Below are 19,682 nucleotides of genomic sequence, written 5' to 3'. Positions count from 1 at the left end.
TAAAACAGTTTCAGCTTTCATATACTTTTGACATAAAAGCCTGAAATTACCTATCACTGGGTTTTCAGTAGCACAGATCATTTTTTTTTTTTGAAAAATATGCCTTGAGGATTATGACAGATATTTCAAGTAGGAAAGACTAATGATTCTTGTGCTGTTTTATTATCAATATAATATATCATGTCCACTGTGAAGCTGTTCATTACTGAGTTGTAAACTCAAAGGCAAAGCAGTAGTCTTTGGGTATCCAATCTTGCAAACACTGTGGGCCATTGTGCTTTCTGATGCGTTAGACAGTGCAGGCAAGAAATTACTTGCATGTTCTTGGAGTCAGATGTGAATGTGACTTCCTTATTATGTGGGTTGTATACCAAAACTGAGTGAGATGCGTGACACTGGTGACAGCATCTCCTGATAACAGGGGAATAGTTTTGGGATGGACTCCTGGGGGGATGATGGTGGTTTCCCTGGGGTCTCGGCACTTTTGTGTGAGTCCCGGGCCTGTCAGACTGGCAACCTGGTAAGCCTGCAGCAGCCCTCATAAGCTCATCTCTGCCCTGGAGACAGATTCAGATCATGACAAACCCCTGCTGCCATACACTCTCCTGCCCTTCTCATCAGCACCAGTGCTGCCCTTGAGCTGCTCAGTCCTGCAATGCCCTGGAAAGCATCTGGTTACAGCTCTTGTGAACACACAGAAAGTTTATGTATAAATCAGGGAGCAGGGCACATGCTCTGGAGACCACATTTGTCTAAGCCTTTAATTTCTTAATGGAAAAGGATGATGCAGCTTTCCCAGTTTGGAGCCATGGGAGAAAACCTGGCACAGCTAGCAACCTTTGCAGACAACATGATTTGCATAATTTTACCAAGAATTAGATGCTTTAATTTCTGATGATAAAGAATGTTAACAATTCCCTTTGGTTAAAAATAGCTTGCTCCTATGACTTTTTGGTTATTAATAGTTTACCCAGCATTGATTTGAAACATTTTGATTAATGTTCATAACTTCAAAGCCTTCAATTTGATCATTTATTTAACTAAACTACTTAGTATAGAGGTAAGAATGTCTTCAAAGCAACAGCTTGTTTAAAACTCCATCTACATAAGTTATTAATTAGATGTGACTTGTAATCTTTTGGAATAGCTGGCTTTAAAATGTTCCAGAAATCTTGCTGCATTTCTTCTTCTTCTCTCTCTCTCTCTCTATTAATGTCACCATGCCATTCCATTTGGTTCTTTTGGGAAAGGGTCTCTCTTTTGTGAAGAGGCCTTTCATTACCCTGTCTATACTTTTTAAATACTCTTTAAAAAAAAAAAAAAAGGAATAATTTCCTCAAGAATTCTGAATGGGAATTTCAGTAGTTATTCATTAATGCTGTCTTGTCTTCAGGCTATCTATCTGATAACACATTTCTTTTTTTTTTTTTTTTTTTTTTGCATTTCCTCCCACACTCTGCATTTCCTTCTGAATTAGCCACATACTTAACTAGGAGAATTTATGACTTCCTTTGCCTGATATTAATTTCAAGGAAATTTCCGTGCTCCTGTTATCAAATACAGGTTCCCAGTAATCCTGATTCCATGACACACAAGACTCCAGGTTGTACTCTGTCTTCTACCACTGTCCTGCTATGCTTTTTAACGGAGGAAAAAAAAAAAAAAAAAAAACAGCTGCCTGTTCCACACAAAAGCAACAGGGTGCTTCACTCTGGTTCCCTATCTGAACAGACAGGGACCAGAAACAAAGGACACCCCCTATAGGCAGCGATTGCATAGTCCTTATGGAGCCTGAGTCTCACTTTATGCTGCTAAAAAAGATTGTAACAACTCAGTTCTCAGTCTGGGTCTTGCATAGTCATAGCAGGTTGGGAGGAAAGATTAAAAATATGTTTTTTCCAGAGTTCTATAAAACCTCATCACTTTGATAAGAAGTACAGTGCTGTTTCTATCTATTCCTGCCAACATTGTCAGCTTCACGCTCTGGCCAACACTCCCCAAATGACTGATGAGCTTAAAGGAGCAGCTGTAACAATCTTTGAAAGGCGTTTGATTTAGTATGACATGATGCTTTCCTTTTAAAAATGTACAGAGCTATACAATAGCAGTAAAACCCATTTTCAGTGACTAACAGATATCAAAAGCATTGTTTCAAAGGAAATCACCTTACAAGGTTCTCAGAAATTAAGCCTAACAATATTAAGCCTTTTCATTAGTGATTGCAAGGTAAACCTTTTAAATAATTATTAATTAATTATTAATTCATGGATAATGCAAACATTGACAGTGTGGTAAACAATTATGAGATCAGAGGAAACAAAGTGATCTCACTTTTATTTTGGGGGAAAAAAATAGTATCATCAATGATAAAATTATATATCTATGTACAAGAAGGAAAGTTAATGCTTTTGGATTAGGAGACTGTAAAACTGAGACTGTGGAGGATCAATAAGACTGTATAGCTAAAAAGAAACTAACGTAACCTTGGATATAAGACTAGAAGGATAGGAGTGTTAAAGAGGTATTTTCCTATCTGTGCGTAGAATAAACAAGATCAGTAGCAGAAAGACTGACAAAAATAAATAAATAAATAAATAGAATCAAGGATGGTATTGAAGAATTATCCAAGAATTATCCAGCACCAGAAGAAATTCATGTGTGATTGGAAATGAATTAAAAGAGAATGTGCTCCATGGTCCTTACCACAGAGGTAAGGCTGGGTTTTGTGTAATTCCCCATCTCTTCATCTCAAATGTGTCTTAAAGTTAGTTCTCTAGTTATTCCAGGAGACTGCATATGCCACGTTTCCTGGGTACTGAGGAGCTCTATAGAGAAGATGAGCCCCTGTTAGACTCAAGAAGTCAGAAAGTTGTGAGAAAGAGGTAAAGTTTTGCTGTTATACAAAACAAGCTAAGAAAAGAAAGTGTAGGACTAAGTGGCTGAAAAGGTTAATAAAAGTTAAAGATTAATAATAGGTTAGCACAATGACTACTGAGTCATACTGTAGCAGTAAGGTATGAAAAGCAGCTGAAGAATGAAGAAAAAAAAAACATTAAGGATAAAACAAACTTATTTGGAAAAATCAAGAGATGATAGATTTTTAAGTGAACTAACAGCTGAGAAAATGTGTAGCACAAGGGAAGGCAAAAAATCAGTAGTGACAAATGCAAGTGCACTTGGTGTCAAGAAGTCTGAATTTTCTGGGGGGAAAGAGGCAGGAATAGAACAAAAAGCCCTTATGAAAAAAACAGTAGGAACATTTGCTGAACACAGCTGCTCAAACATGTAGGTAGAGAAAACGTAACTTTTGTAACCATATAACTCCAGTCTAGAGAAATGGAAAAAAAATCTGATCTTCATCTTGCTAACACTAGGCAGAAACAGAAAGATTTTAGGACAGGAACGAAAAATCTTTCTCTTCTTTAGGAAGAGACAGCAAAAATAATGGACAAAGTTTAGGAGGAATATATACAAAACCAGTGGTAGAAAAATGATTGTCAGCCGTTCCAGTTTCTAACTTCTTAATACAAGAATGGAAGACTCAAGTGACACAGAAAAGCAAAAAAAAAAAAAAAAAAATCAAAAATGATCAAAAGAATTGTTTCTTAAACACAAAGTTTCATATGGAGCTCATTGTCACAAAACAATCTGAAGGTCTAAAAGATCAATAGGAATCAGAGTAAAGTTAGATGTTTATCTGAAGGTATATAAGTCCTCAGAAAGCAAGGTATAATCCAAAGTCTACCTGACAGGAGTTGGAAAGTTAGTTCCTACTTCTAGGATATTCCATAATTGCTCACTTCATACATTTTCTTGTGAAACACTAGGGATAAGACCTTTAGTTTTGATGATGTGATTCTATGAGCCACAAATTCCAAAATACACCTCTGGAGACCACTAACATGAAAGATTAGGAAAGAGGGGAGTGTTTAGGTCAACACCAAGACAGCCCTACAGAGTGGTAACCAAACAGCGAAGGATGCACAATGTCCTTTTTACACATTGTAGGAGGGCTATTCTAGCTTTGAAAACATAAGGATATAAACAGGCAATGTTTGCAGGGCAAGAGAGCTTTTACTGGGCCAAGCAATACTGCTGGGGAAAGAAAACAATAACCAAAGCAGCCTCTCTATGTGTTTAAAACTTTGTTTCTTCCAAATAAAGTTTCAGGAACATCATGGCTTTTCTGTTTGCTTCTCACAATGTACCAACCGCTGTAATAAAATATATTAATTCTCCCTATAAAACTTGACTACCTCATTTCATATGTGCCGGTTATTGCTCTAAAGAGAAAAAAATCAGCTTTGCTTTCTGAAAGAATGACCTGACAGCATGAAATATTTCTTTCTGAGGGCTCATTTGGCTCTATACTCATAGCCAGGCTGCCAGACTGACCTCATTGCAGCCTAGAGGGGAGCTGATCCTGACAGCCCTTTCTAGTGATGTCTGAAGTACAGGCTTACAGGCAAATCCTTATTATCCCCTTTGGTTTAAGAGAGAGGAGAGTGATGTCGTCCTCTCCCTGATAAATACTAGTATCAAACTGGAAGTTCAACTGAATTCTCTGCCCCAAAGGAATTTGCCTGTTGGATGAAACTCTGGAAACTGTTGAATCAAATAGCAAAAATCACACAGAGATCAACAGAGCCAGAATTTCAGTCTATAAATTTAGATCCTTTCCCAGTTGAAAAAGAACATCAGAGGATGGGCTTTCTCTGACTGGCTCTGGCATTTTCCTACAGTTTATGTGAAAAAAAAAAAAAAAAAAGGCTTATGGCATGTTGATTGTAATTATGTAGTTATGTTATATACTGAAAATTCTATTTTGACTGCTAAGCATTTTATTTTCCATTTACTCCTAGGTTTTCTACACATGCCCTTTTTAACCCTTTCCCTATTTTGGTTAGTTATCTCACTCTCTTTAATTTTATGCTTCATGTGAAGTTTTTGGTTCAATGGATTCTTTATTCTGTCACACTGGTGACAGTGCTTCTTTCTTGATTCTCTTCCCTCAGTGCCTCGTGTTTACACTGTTAAAAGAAGAAATGTACAACTGTTTGAGATGATAATATTCTACCTTGAGTCTCAAATTCTAACTGTGACTCTTTACTTTTTGGACATCCAGAAAGATAATTTAAGAAAACACCATTATGTACTATGTAGTTGCTTATTAAGCTTTGCTGTTTATCGGTCTGCATGTCCCCATTTGATCAGGCTGACTAATTTCTCAAGCAAATTTGCAGCACTACAATTCCATCTACTTTGCTACAAAGCATTTGGCAAATGCATAGCTTTCCTTTGTTTATTTCTGTCTGATATTCACAACTGTATTCTCACTTCTAAGATCACTACTAATAAATCTGTGCTTTCAGTTTAATTTATACCTACTTAATGTCTTGTATCTCTGCCATAGTCAGGCATAAGTGCTTTACAGATATGACACTCCCTCTGAATTTTTCACTGAGTCCAACTCCTTTTGTCTCTGAAGATTTCACAGTCCTTGGTTCTTTTCTCCTCTGCATGTTTGTGATTTTGGGACAAGTTGTTTAAAACCGTTGTTTTACAGGTAGCAATACAAAGAGACTAAGACCCAAATCCATCTTCCAACTAGTCCCATTGTCACACAAAGAATGAGTTGGAAAGTAAGATTTGGAAAGCTAGATGAAATGGAGTCTTAAAACATAGCAACATCTTTCCCTCTTTGATACAAAAATTCCATTTAAATGGAAAACAAAACCTTTAACACATACTAAATGTACTTCAGTTTATAGAGCTTAACAAGATGAATCTTTACGGCTTATATTTTCCTGGCCTTTTTTGTCAAATCACTGCAGAAGTAATATAACTCTCCTAGCTGAAATAGGATTAGGATTGCAACTGTCGTTGCATGAGTTGCTAAATAAATACACAGGAAAAAGAAAATGACATTTGTAGTGCAGGTACACTATAAGCTATAGGACAGATTGAGGTTTAGACCCCAAGCCCCCAAATGTGAGTACAGTTAATTATATTTACAACAGCAGAGCCCAAGAGGCTTACCAAAAGTCAGAAAGGAAATGTAAAGTAGATGAAGGAATTGAACCCAGGTTGCTAGCATCCCCTTTCAAATACTAACTCCCTTTTCAGCTGACTTCTTAAAGGAAAGTCAGTATGTCTTCATTTAACCTTGACTGGAAAGGCAGCATGTGGTGACACTATTTATAGAGCATTGCTCATTAATTTATTAGGGTCCCACTCAGACATTCCTAGTTTCTCCAAACCTGTGTAATCTCCTTGAGGCTCTGCAAGGAACTGTCCTTGCTTTTCTCTACAAATTTATCTTTCTGATGCCCAAACTTGCCATTCTCCTAGTAGTGATGGACATAGCCCAGTTCTAAAGATGCCTTTGAAATAATAACAACTGAAAAAAAGCACCCTCAAAACAGCAATTCTGATGGCACTGGAGGAAATCCCCCTTGATTCTCACTCTCTTTCCATTTGTATCTCTCCAGAAGCTGTACTGGAGTAATTTACCGGGACTCTCTGGCTGCAGTCCTTTTGATGTGGCCTGTTCAGCGTCTTTCATTGCTACTTGGCAAGGGCAAACCTTCCCTGGCCCATATTAAAAACATTTCAGCACTCAGGGTCCAGTGAATTCCTGTTGACATCAGGTGAAAGAGAGCCGTTCTGTAATGGCTCAGCAGCTCCATTCCTCAGGAAAGGCCAGAGCCTCTCTGTTCCTGACCTGTCCTTGCCAGGTGTTCATCACAAAACCATGAGCCCAGCAAAGCACTGCATGATGCATTATTAAGGCAGCAATACTTCTTTCACAAATTTCATCAGTGCAACGTGGCATATTTGCAGGTGTAGGCTGTTGTTATTTGATACCTCCCATTCTTCTCCTCTCTATACCATTTTGGTAGGCTCTCCTTATGTTTCAGTCCCTTTTTCTTCTCTCAATGGCAGCCACCTGGGATGCAAACAGAAGACTGACCTCGGTCAATAGCACTGCTTCACATATGGCCTGTGGTTCAGAAATCATTTGGGGTCACAAAGGAGGACAGTCTGTATAATGTGTCTGGATATAACAAGAAATCAAATAAGTTCCCTGATGTGGGGACAAGTTTTACAGTTGTGCTAAATAGAAAGATGCAGGCATTAAGAAGAAAAGATTTTTGTTGAATAGAGGAAAAAAAAAATTCTCTTACAGTCATGAAATTCTATCATCATTTGTGCTATTTAAGAGAGAGAATAAAAATACAGAAATATTTTAGGCCAGTTTATGATTTTTTTTTAATTTCCTTTTTATTTTCTTTACTTATAAATACAATTTATAGGTAGCTTACCTCTTGGACCATTACAGTAATCACCTGAATGGCTGTGTCTTTTGACAACAAACACCAGAGAACTCACAGAAGAAAATTTCCTTGCCTTTGCAGTAACATCTGAAAGGACACAGAATAACAGTCAGACATCTACAATACTTCTTAGTGGTTTCAGAAATCTAGAAGATCTAGAAGTACCTGGTTTTGTTACTCCAAAAAGGCCACAGTCCTCAGTTATAGAGGACTTCATTACCTGAGGATCCCCCTCCACTTTACTGTAGCTTTGCTTACTGATTACAAGCACAGAAATTAGTGGCAGCTCTTTTCAACACGCTGCAAATAGATGTGCTTTAAATAGAAGGAAAGTTCCCTTCCCTGTTGCACTCAAAGAGCTCAGACAAGTCTGCTATGGAGGAGACAGACACAAAACTGCCTCTCAGACATTTCACTTTCGTTCTACCGTCTCTTTTTTCACTCTAAAAGAAGCCAGTCAGATATTCTGACCACAAACAGTCACTTGTCCTTTGCCTATATAAGCAAGAAGGGGAAGCCTTTTTCTTCCTGGTAAAGCCCCTATAATGAATGTAATAAAGACTGAACTAATGAGATTCTATGGCATTTAAACAATAATCAGTAGAAGCGGATGAGAAATGCTACGCTTTGTGTAATTATCACAACTGCCCTACAGAGGCCTCACACACAGACCATTCTTTATAGCACAGTTCCAGTGGGGTGGATCCATTTTTGCTAATTCCAAGATTTGTAAGAACCTAATTTATACAGTTTATTCTTCTTTGAACTCTTATATTTTGTCTCTCCATAACACCAGGAGTTAGGCAGGAAAATCTTAATTAAAAAAAAAAAAAAAAGTGAACTGTCCTCCCTATTTTTCAGAAATCTGGAATTTCAGTCCCTCCGAACAAGTTCTGTCTGACACTACGGTCCTTCCTGCTTCATTCATTAAAAATAGCAATGCAGCAGCACGAATATATCCTTTGGGATTCTACATTAAATGCAGACTCCCGCATCCTGGGCTGGCTTACATCTGTGTAGCCCTTTTGATGTCTCTTGGCACACCACTGCAGCTGTCCCTTGTAGTAGGCATTTGAATTGATTAACATGCTTGCTCCTTTTTTATTTCCCTCTTGCTCTCAGGGCTGCACCTTGAAAGATTTACTGTACTCCGGAGGGTGAGGCACTCTGTGGATGCCTTGAGGACAACATAATTGCTGAATCAAAATCTCCCATGAGGATGTGAGCTTTGAACTTTGTTTTCAAGATTTAATTTCTCTGACTATTTCTCAGCATATGTGTAACAGATTGTCAGAGAATAATCTCCTAATAAGACGCATGTAGATAACCAGGGGAAGAGAGAGGAGCAGTACCTTTAAAATATTGTCTGCTGAAAATCAGACAGTAAATCTTCAGTCCAGCAAGTAATTAAACACATAAATAGTCACACCAAGTTAACTGGGACCGCTCATGTACACAGTTATGTGTATAAGCATTTGTGCTGCTGGGATTTGATAATGAGAATCTAATTAAACAAAACAAAAATGGTTAGCAACCCAAACCACGTTGAGTCACCATCTGAACTGTGCTACAGTTGCAGACTGTATGCAGTGGCATTGTTATTCTGGACCGAAGGTATAAATCAAAATTCCTTATATCATTAGGTGTGGGTCCCAGTGTTTTATTTTGCAATATCTAGTGGCATTAACATACTTTAGGGACTATCAAAGAGAAGATTCTTAGAGGATCTGTGGTTGCTAGGAGACTGGTACTTCAGTCCTGCAAATCTTCCACACTGCAAAAAGCAAACTGGTAATAATCAGGTTTTCCTGCTGTAAAGCACTCAAACAACTGAAGTTTATGGCTTATTGTTTAAAAATTTTGGTCTAACCTTAAATTTGTAGAACAGGAAAATTTAAGAGTTGTTGGACTTCTGGAAGTAGGTATTTTATCTCGTATATATAATATGCCACCTTTACATCCTTTTTTAGTCAGTACACTGGGTGCCCAATATCTAGAAACTTAGTTTCAGTGTGCTGGCAGGTTTCAGCCAGCATGAAAAGTGCTGAGCTCATTTCTGACAGTTCAGAGCAAGAGTTTTGCCATCCCCAGGCCTGCTGTCTCTGTTCGCACATGCACAGGCTGCGACCTGAAAAGCCTCAAAGCAGAATCTTCAGTCCCTGCAGCTCCCTGTACCTTTGGGGCCTCCTAGTTACGGCTACATCAAGAGCAAGTGCATTTGTCTCCTGGTCACCTAAACATCTCAGGATACATGCACCCAGTGACAGGGGAGCCATCACAGCGTTTGTGAATTTGACAGCACTTCCTAATTTTAATTTAATTAAAGGAAATATCCCATGTCTTCTAAACCAAAGTTACAATGTTTAAGAGGGCACAGTAAGAATCTCAGAAATCATTGAGGGCTATAATTTGTCAGTCTTTAAAGCTCTATTTTCTTTATGACCCAGGAGCTGTGCTAAGCACAAAAGCACCCCATTTTCAGTGAAATACCACTTGTATTTCACTGTGTACTGCATAGAGATTGTGTGCTTTGCTGGTTGTGTACCTTTAGCACTGTGTAAATAGGTATACATTACAAAGGTACTCATCTATTAAGAATTACATCTGCTTTCTCACTCATGGCTTTTCAGTTGCTCAGTGTAAAGTCACTATTAAATCCCAATCTGTACCCCACTGGAATCAGCCTTTTTCATGGATTTTGATTCTGATTCTGTTTAACTGCAGAAGTCCTCATTTCTTATCATTCACTAGGGTAGGATAATATTCTCATATGATCCTTCTCTGTCCTTATCTGACTCCACAGCCAACTTCTTTTTTCCTTCATGTGACAGTAAAGGTATATGAAAGACAGTGCCCATGGAGAGATAAGGGGAATGGGAGAGGGAAAAAGAGCAAAATAGCAGCCGAAATCAAAGCAGGGGGGACAGACATTTTTTTCAGGAAAGCTACAAATTCTCCCAAAAATCTTCTAATAACCTTCTACTTATTCTGCAACGATTCAGACCTGGTTTGTAAGCCCTTGAAAATTTCAGTTTAAAACCTTACAGTTCCATGCAATTATATATCTTGATTGTGGTATTTGTCCCCTGCTGTGGTACACTTATATAGTAGTAGTAACAACGAACACGGCTGAATCATTGACAAATTCAACCTTAGCTATCTTCTCTTGCTTGCCTTGACAACCAGACTATTGAATTCCAACAGGATGAAAATCTAAAAATAGCACTGCATGAAGAAAGACTGCAAGCAAAGCCACTAGATGATGTGGGCTCAATGCTCTTGTGAAATGTGACACGTGCAAAAGCCAGATGTAATTTTAACAATACAGCTTCCTTTTTGACAAAGGAATCTCCAGAGTCTGATTTAATGTCTCCACAGTAAAGCCTAACAATTCCACATTTTGTGTAGGAGTAAGAACAGACTTCTTTAAACTTGTAGAAAAGAACCGCAGAGAAGAATGTTAATGCAGAATGCAAGAATATAAAAAGAAAAGACCTCTTATGACCCTACAGCAATTAAGACACCATCTAAGTCCAGGATAGAAGTCACTTTATGCTTAAAATTATTACAATAACACAACTGGAATCAGCAATGCTGACACAGACCAGTAACACTGTGGTTTTGCAGAAACCAAAACCACTACAGCTTAGGAAATATTTTGCCTTATTTGCTAGACAATATTTTAGTAAGAATCTGGCTGAATCTTATGCAGGATTGCAGAGAGGAGCAGACAAAAGGAGATTTTCTCACCTTCACACCTTGACTAAAAAAACGATTAAGAAATTGGTTGATTAAGTAGTTAGCAAATTAGCTGAAGACTTGGGAGAGTAAAGGTTCAAGTTAAGTCTCTTCTACCTTACAAACATCAACATCTGACCTTTGAACTCCCTTAAAGAACTCATGCTCTCTGTAAAATAGATACCTCTCTAAGCCCTGTTGTACCCTGAAGATATTTTAATGGTAATTAATATTCTGCATCTTAAGGCTCTCAGTAAATATATCTTTTTTATCTAAATGTCTGTTATAAATATATAGTGGCCTCCCATAATCTCTCGACCTCCAAGTAAATAGCAGAAGACTCTTATATCTTTAATAGCAAACAATTGAGACATGCAACTTTTTAAGCCTGTTTTACAGATCCATATTTGCATTGACCCTCATACCATTGAGAATTCAAATGCACAGAGTAGATTTTGCACATTTTGTGGTAAAAAAGTAATCTACTGTCAACCAACAACACTTCAAGGAATATGATCTACTCTTTTCTTACCCTTACTTATACTCCCCTGGCATATAAACTGAAGTGGTGACTAGAACCAGTTCCTTTCATTCCAGTAACATCCTAATTCTTTCATAGTTTGCTGTGGATTTGGAGAGTTTTTTGTTTTGTTTTGTTTTGTTTTGTTTTGTTTTTAATCTCATCCATAATATTGTTAGGAGGATCCTATTCCTTTGGTGAAGAGAGAGACTGATTTGAACAAGGAATATCAAAGATCTCCTTAATATTATTCTCTGACCTCATTCTTTTATTGCTTAAATTCTCTTCTTAAACAATTACAGGCATAAATCCAAAAGATCTATCATAGGCCATGACATTTTATTCACTGGAATACCCATTGTTCCAGAAATAGATATAGTCCCACTGATATGACTTTGAAGCACCACACACATTGGTTGGAAATGGGATAAAAAAGAAGGTGAATCAATAAATAGATATTGTTTTCCACCAGTGCTGTGTGACAGAAGTGAAAGCTTTGAAGTTTGGCTTTCTTTTCAAGGAAATATCTGTGGTATTGTCTGCGTACATCACTGCACCTAGTTTATTTTACTCTTCCCTGTCCACAGATAAGTTCATAAGTGACAAAAGGCATGAACATAAAAGCTCTATTTTTAGGAGACTCACTTGATTCCCCAGTGCCTGGATCCCAGGGAAGCGACGGTGCCTTAGGAACTGCCTCATCTGAAGGCAGTAAAACAGGCATTCCCCATTTGCTGAAAGAAATGCTTGTGCTGGTCTGTGCTGTCCTTTCTTAGTGGCGGAGCAGTCACAGATAAGGAAGTCCTGCCCCGTAATAGGAAAGTTGTACCTAAATGCTTTCAAACTTAATGAGACATCCTGCAGCTTAACCCATTTCCGTCTTGGTTTTGCTAGTAGAGTTTTCCAGCTCTTAGCATTCTTTTTGTCTTCCTCTGAACTCTTCCTTTAAGGATAGTGCTGAAAACAAGGCACAAAGCTAGTGACTGTGATAAGAAATAAATGGTTAAATGCTTGTATAACAGGGCCATGGGTGATTGCTTCCATCACCTAGACAGAAGTAGATGTAGATAGAGCAGAAAATACATGTTTTGTAACAAACAGAACTCTATGAGTGTAGGACGTAGGAATTTTGCAGTTCTGCTCCCCCTCTCATTTCTCTCTCCCACTTCCTGTCGCCAGCATTCATGAAAAAAACATCTCCAGTATGTAGAGACATATGTAGAGATATAAAGATGCAAACACAGAAATGTACAGGACTTGTGTCAGCTGTGTTAGAATTCATAAGCCATCCTGGCTCACGATGACCCAAGCTTTGGTCCCACTCATTACCACGTCACCCTTAACAAGTCAGGAGTCAGTGCACCAGTTACTCCTGACTGCCTCAGACACAACTTTATTTTATGTATTGACAAACAGGAGCTTTTTAAATGGCAGCTGTTGTGGTTAAATACTTTAATGTAATGTCTATAATTACAGTTAACATTGTCTGTAATATAGACACCCACATAAGTATATTGGCAATGTGCAGTAAGTAGTGCCATGTATTGGTTTAAGACACACAGACTACAGTTAGTCAATTAGATTACATTTTCTTCTGGCTCCTCAGCCTCCACTCACTTAAAATATTTACTGACGAACTATACCTGGTGGGGTCACATTGGAGTCAAGCTAGCTGGAAGTGAAGTGTACAGAGGGTCAGCTGGACAGGCAGCTTGGTTTCACCTCTCTGTTTTAACCTTCTGAAATTCTGTGGCGTCATATGATGCTGAAGAACTGTTAAGAAAACATAGTTCATCAATCCAGTCTCACAAAACACAAGTGCTACTGTGTCTTGGAATCACACAGATGAAGAAAATACTGAATGGATCTGTGTCTATTTTAGCCAGTCAGATTGTCAGAGAAAGGCTTTCCTCTTCACATGACTAGTTTGTACAGCTCCTAGCACCATGGAGCCTCATCTGCTGATGGCTACAAGGACTATTTTAATACAAATAGCCAATTTAATCACATTAACTAACTGTACAGGTTCAAACCATCTGACTGAGAAAAAGCATACTGAGCAACTAGGAGTCCTAACTGTTGTTTTAAGGCAAAAAGCTGCCTAATTTTGGTAGTCTTTGTTCAGGTTTCACTGGATGATTTGCCAAGCGACATAGAGAGCAGGTGCAAGTTTATTGGGACTGTTTTTTGTTGTTTGTTGTTCTTGTTTGTTTGTTTGTTTTTGGTTTTGTTTCTGTTTTGTTTGTTTGTTTTGGGTGGGGGGGGTCTTTTTTTTTTTTTTTTTTTTTGAGACAGAGAGACAGAGGGACTGTAGCATCTCATGCCAGCTGAGAGTACTAGGTATCACAGAAATCAGCTTGACTCACCAAAACAGCCATTTAAGAGCAGAGCCTCTAGTGGTATCAATCAGCAAGGCTTGACTTCACCGGAGCTCTGCTAATTTACCCCTGTTGGGAAGCTGGCTCTGAGACTTTACAGAGTGAAAATGAAACTAAGGAAGCAAAACAAAGATCCTAAAATATTAGGAAATAAAACAGCTTGAGAATGTTATGTTTTCCCAAGCATGCGAAAGAGAAGCCTGTAGGTTATATTTTCATTTTAATTTGTGGTTATTTGATACATGCTCACACATGCATTATGCACTGTGGACGACTTAAAGGTCTACAGTAAGAAAAATGCCCAAGATTTCTATCTCGGTTTTGTTGTGGTTATTCCCCACTCTCTCAGCAAGAATTTCATTGAAGATAGACCTTGCTAAGGATTTTTCAAAGACTAGCTCTAAAAATATCTTCAACCATATAAACAGAAAGGGAAGAGAATTTAAAATAAATAAAAAAATTAAAAAAAATTAAAAAAAAAGAAGACCTATTGTATGCTTATGGTCAGAGAGAAGTTCAGGATAATTTAGATGTGGTCCAATTATTAAAGTGATAATTTGTCTCACCTTTAAATAGGGATGACAGTGAATGTGGGGGAAATTTTATGATATATGATTAAGGAAGAAGACACAACAATAACTACCATAGGTAAGGAGAACAAGTTGGGCTCATTCACCCTGCTGATATCAGGAATCCTATGGTAATCCTCAGCCCAAGATCCTGATAGATTGGCACATGAAGCAGCAAGCCCAGAAGAAAAAGATTTTCACTGAGTGCATTGGTTCAAATGTTGTATTCTAACTGGTAAAGAGAAAATGTAACTCTAAAGAGGGTGAAGGCTTACATGGTCAAGTAATCTGAGCAGTCATGGATGCAAAGAAGTAGCTTAAAACACAAAAATATACTTTTGTTAAAACTGCTAAAGGAACCGATTTCAGATGCAAGGAATGTATCTTGATCTATCTAGATTTGCACAAAGCAGTACATAAAATGCTCATCTGAGAATTACTGTTTAAAACTGATAAAACAGAGTAAATCAAGATTATTAATCTGAACGAAAATTGTACTAAAAAAAAATTTAAATACCACATTTAAAAGGAAGTCTGTTTGCTAACTACTTTACAAGTAGTTTTTGGATGCATCCTATTACAAATGCTTATTAGTAACCATGAGTTCATAATCAGGTTTGCATACATGATAAACAGAATAATGGAAATAGGATGCAATTTAACACAAATCCATCCACGTAAAGACTTCATGTAGTGGGGCTCATTTGGAAGTAGCAGAGAAACTGAGATCTAGGTGTACTGTTAGACTGTAAAACAGCTATGAGCCTCCAATTCAGCTGAACTATGGGAAATCTGAGACAAGCCTAAGATATACTGCAGATATATTCTCTTTAGAGATGCTGAAGCATTCATATTATTATACAAGGTACTGGCAAGGTGTTTTGTACATGATATACAGCCCTAATCACCCACTTGCAAATCAGATTAAGTTAATTTGGAATAGATCCAGAGAAGGGACACTGAAATGACAGAAGGAATGAAGGAATGAGTATAATCTTCTGAGAGCAGTCAAAGAATCATGTCTTGTTTTCCCTCTCAAATAAGACATATCTTCATAAATGCATGTTGGAATTTAAAAAAATAATAATAAGGTAGGAGTAACATGCTTTAAATTTAAACAAACCTGCTTCAAGATTAAACAGAGATAAACCGGTCATACACAGTTTAGTATGGTTGGAATCACCCTCTGATTTCCATCAGTTTCGGAGTGTCCAGGAACACATGGGGAAAAAAATGACTTTTTCAAGATGGAGCTCAACAGGCTTATGGACTTTGCATGACAGAGTAGTGGTGATCTGGAGATACGTACGCAGGTATGGTGTAAACATTTTCGGTGTTGAACTTAGTTGTTTTCTCTAAGAACTAAAACGACAATTTATCTGTTTCTTTACTAAGGTGGGCCTGTTTACAGCATATCTTTGTCATATGCTATTAGTTCCAAAGGTCTGAGCTTCTATTTGTCTTTTTCTTCTATTTGTCTCTCCCACTTGGCTGTGGAGAGCTTCTTCCTCCGCTTTAGAAAGCATCAGAAGTTGGTGCCAGAGAGGGAGGGGAGGCTGAAATGATACAATGCTGCTCTTGGTGGTACAGTGAGAATTGGTACAACTTACTCATGTTTACTCATGTCTAAATTGATTGTCAGATAATTTTCCTCAGGTCAGACATGCAAAAACCCTACAGTTTAATGAAATCCTCTCATTCTTTGTAATAAACATAATGTTCCTTTTTACAAGGAAAAATGTCCAATGACCCTAATACATTCCTTACTGCAGGGACATAGGATGTTAGAGATGCTCTTGACCTCTTCTGCCTTCTTCCTGAAGTGAATCACTATGCCTCTTCACCTTTTGTATACTAAGTGTCTTTGAATGGTCTGAGAACGGTGGAGGTGTTTTATGGCCTGTGGTTTGGAGGGGTGCATGGAGGTAGTGTTTTCTGAACAAAATATCTCTTACAGTGTCAACCATGGAAAACTGAATTTAGTTTTCTTTGTATCTCCATGACAATTTCAGGCAAGAATTTTACAGAAAGTTTCTTCTTCTTTGCTAAAAATCCATTAGATACAGTCAAAAAAGTGATTTTGATTTGGAAAGCCAAATCAAATACAGCCAGATGTTTCCTTCAGTTCTATGAAAGTTACTATATAGTAAATTTTAGCCTTTTCTCATCACTTGAGTAGTTCTTTGAAGCCTCTACTTTATCTCTAAAAATGGATTGAGTCTAATTAAAGATTGATCTTATCAAATTATGTAGTCCATAAATTTTATTAAATCAACTCTTTTACTCTTGTACCCTGTAGAAAAGAAAAGGAAATGGCCAAACTGGTTCATGTTAATCAGTCTTTAGTACAACTGTGAGCACAAAAGGAATGTTGAAGTGAAACAGTTGTGATTGAAAACATGTGGCAGTTTACAAATGCGCTGGGAATCCACAAGACTTTAGCAGTAGCTGAACTCTCATTTACAGTTCTCCTCACCACAGAAATAAAAGTAACTTCCATAATACTGACCAACTTAAAGTAATACATCAGACTAAAGGAGCAGAAGTAATTTCTTGCTGCCCTTTCTTGTCTTATATGTTTGGTAGCCAACATGTCAACCTAAAGTCCACTGAACTCAAAGGGAAGACTGGTGAGTACTGAGCCAATGTTCAGGGTTCTGTTTCTCCTTATAAAAATAAACATATTTCCAAGAAAACAAAATAAACTAGAAACAAACAAACAGATGAATTTAAAGAGAAAGAGAGAGAGAGAGAAAAAAAAGAGCTGTCACCTCCTGAGAAGACCTTCTCTTTCAGACATTATCTGGGAAGATACAGAGGGATGAAAATTGACCGTAAGATTAGGGAAAGGAAATTTTATTAGATAGCTGAGAGATCTGTCAGCCTGATTTTCTACCTTATTAAAAAGGTTTTGGTTCAACAATCAACATTGCAAACACTAATCATATAAGAATAAACAATCAAATAATTTGATCACTATATTAAGTTTTATGTACGAAAATGACTAAGAATGTTCTGCCATTGTCTTGTGGTTTTTTGACTCATTAATTAAATATGGGGAGATAAAAAAAATAGGGGATCACAGTGTTTTTCATGTGCTCTACTGACTTGAAAACAATTGAGAGGTTGTCATGCTGACTGAAAAGCAGTAACCACATTCTAAATGGAAAAAAAGCCACAGTAAAATTCCTGGGGTTTCCATTAACAACATCCCCGCTTTCAGTCAAGCAAGTGAATGACTTTGTTCTCAAAAAAAAAAAAAAAAAAAAAAAAACACAAATAGCAAAGAATATCAAATAGCCATTTAAAACAAGCACAGAAAAAGAAGAAGAGGAAGAAGAGGAAGAAGAAGAAGATAAGAAGAAGAACAACTTTAGAATACCTGTTCCAAAATGGACTTGCTTGCCACTTCCAGAAAAGAATCTTGTCAATTGTTCTATGTTTCACACTTTCTTTAAATACTTGAAAACCAGACAAATATCTACCAATGCTTTTAGACACTGCCTGAAAGTGCTCCAAGGCAAAGTTAGCACACCAAGGACTTCCATGGGAAGGAAAATCTTCAATCCAATTTCCATATTTTATGTAGGAGACTGTATACAGAAATGGAGGGCATTGAATTACGAAGGCCAATCTATTTGTTAATGGCAAAAATTGTTATTTTTAGGATGATTAAAAATTCTTTAGTCACACTGCCTTGATATTGTTTTGCTTTTTTTTAAAAAAAAAGGTATTTAAATTACATCTGATACTTCTGTAATTAAAGGTAATTACTGATCTTAATTAAAAATGTTATTAAAAAACTCACACATGGCTCTAATCACACTGCTCAGTTCAAACATCAAGAAGCACTTACAATAAATCAATTCACTAGCAAGCAGCAACTTATAAATGACATATCATAAAGGATACCCTCATACCAACCTTTACTTCAGTCTTTTTACTTGAAATAGGTCCCACAAGACACCCTAAAATTGTCCAATTCAGAGCCGTTTAGAATATATTTTAAAATCAATTCAGTAGGACGTTTCAGATGGGAGCCTTCATAGAGAGCCGTCTAAGGATGATGTAGCCTCTAAGCTTCCACAGGCTGTAGCAGTGGCAGGGAATTGACTAGGAAACAGCAATTTTGTCTCAGTAAAAAATGTCATCTTGTGAACACAGAGCTGTTTCAGAAAAACAGATTTTTAAAATCATTTTGAATTTCTAAGGGAGGGAATATAAGAATTTTAAAAGAGAGGAGAGGAGACAGGAACTGGAAAAGAGAGAAGGAAAAAATAAAGGAAGGAAAAAAGAGAAGGAAAGGGAAGAGAAGTCAAAAAGGAGAAAAAAAGAAAAAATGGTCTTCCAAAGGAAAATAATTATCTGAGAAAGTAAACTGCTTGGTATGAAGTTTGTATTTCTATGGATGCTCTTATCTTTATTTTCACCATCATAGGTTCCTGTATACACATTTGACTCTCTAACATGCAGGCTAGGACATTCCCCTGAAACATACCTGGGATCTAGTCCTTTCATCTGCTTTTATTTATTTACTGGAAGTAGATCCCCATCAAAAGATAGAACATTGCAGTGCCACAGCCCAGAAAGGCTTTGACCCACGTCAGAGCATCCTCCTTGAGGAGGGCTGATCTGAAGCCATTGCTCCCATCATCAGACAAGGAGACAAGACTCTCTTCATGGACCAGGCTGTCAGAGAAAGGTAGAGGAGAACATCCCCAATGGTCCAAAGGAAAATTGGCCCTGCTCACACACACACGCACACACACACACAAAGTAACTTTACTGTGAGGAAGGAAAAAATAGACTTCTTATTAATAAATAAATAAATAAATAGAATCATATTAAATTAAAAAAAAAAAAGAGAGAGAGAATAAATCTGACAGAAGTAATTGCAGCTTGATTTAGTTTTCTGTTTTGTTTTTGTGTCAGGCTTTTCCTGTGCTTTTCTTTTCCCCACTAATTTCCAGTTGGAATTGGCAGCTAATGACTCACCTGCTTCACAGATGAGGTCAATAGAATATAGCCAAAAAACAACCTACAGCTCTTATCCATCCTGTGTTTTAATCACATGTAACAACCCTCACTCTTGCACTAGGCAAAAGCAAAGCTTAGGCAACTTCCCCTTCTATCTGTAGAA

At 37.4% G+C, this 19,682-nt stretch overlaps 2 protein-coding genes across 6 annotated transcripts in view; one reads left to right on the top strand and one right to left on the bottom strand.

Annotated features, from left to right (window-relative positions):
• BEGAIN (brain enriched guanylate kinase associated) overlaps positions 1-19,682 on the top strand; it is a 161,298-nt gene that overhangs the window by 25,819 nt on the left and 115,797 nt on the right. The gene's annotated exons all lie outside the window — the stretch shown is intronic.
• The window catches only part of LOC310901092 (uncharacterized protein), a 275,956-nt gene that overhangs the window by 155,635 nt on the left and 100,639 nt on the right, over positions 1-19,682 (bottom strand). For both annotated transcript variants that reach the window (XR_014585594.1, XM_083840151.1), the window contains exons 1-2: positions 12,241-13,448; positions 7,326-7,424 (exon numbers count right to left, since the gene is read on the bottom strand). Coding sequence is in view for 1 of the 2 variants with exons in the window: in XM_083840151.1 (XP_083696277.1) it covers positions 7,326-7,424; positions 12,241-12,319 (178 nt within the window). In the remaining variant the exon portion in view is untranslated. Of the gene's footprint in view, positions 1-7,325; positions 7,425-12,240 lie in introns of those variants that run through there.

This window comes from Anser anser, assembly GCF_964211835.1.
Source record: "Anser anser genome assembly, chromosome: 5".
Lineage (NCBI taxonomy): Eukaryota > Metazoa > Chordata > Aves > Anseriformes > Anatidae > Anser > Anser anser.
Note: the sequence above shows the minus strand (reverse complement) of the source record. Positions and strands in the feature narration are given on the sequence as shown.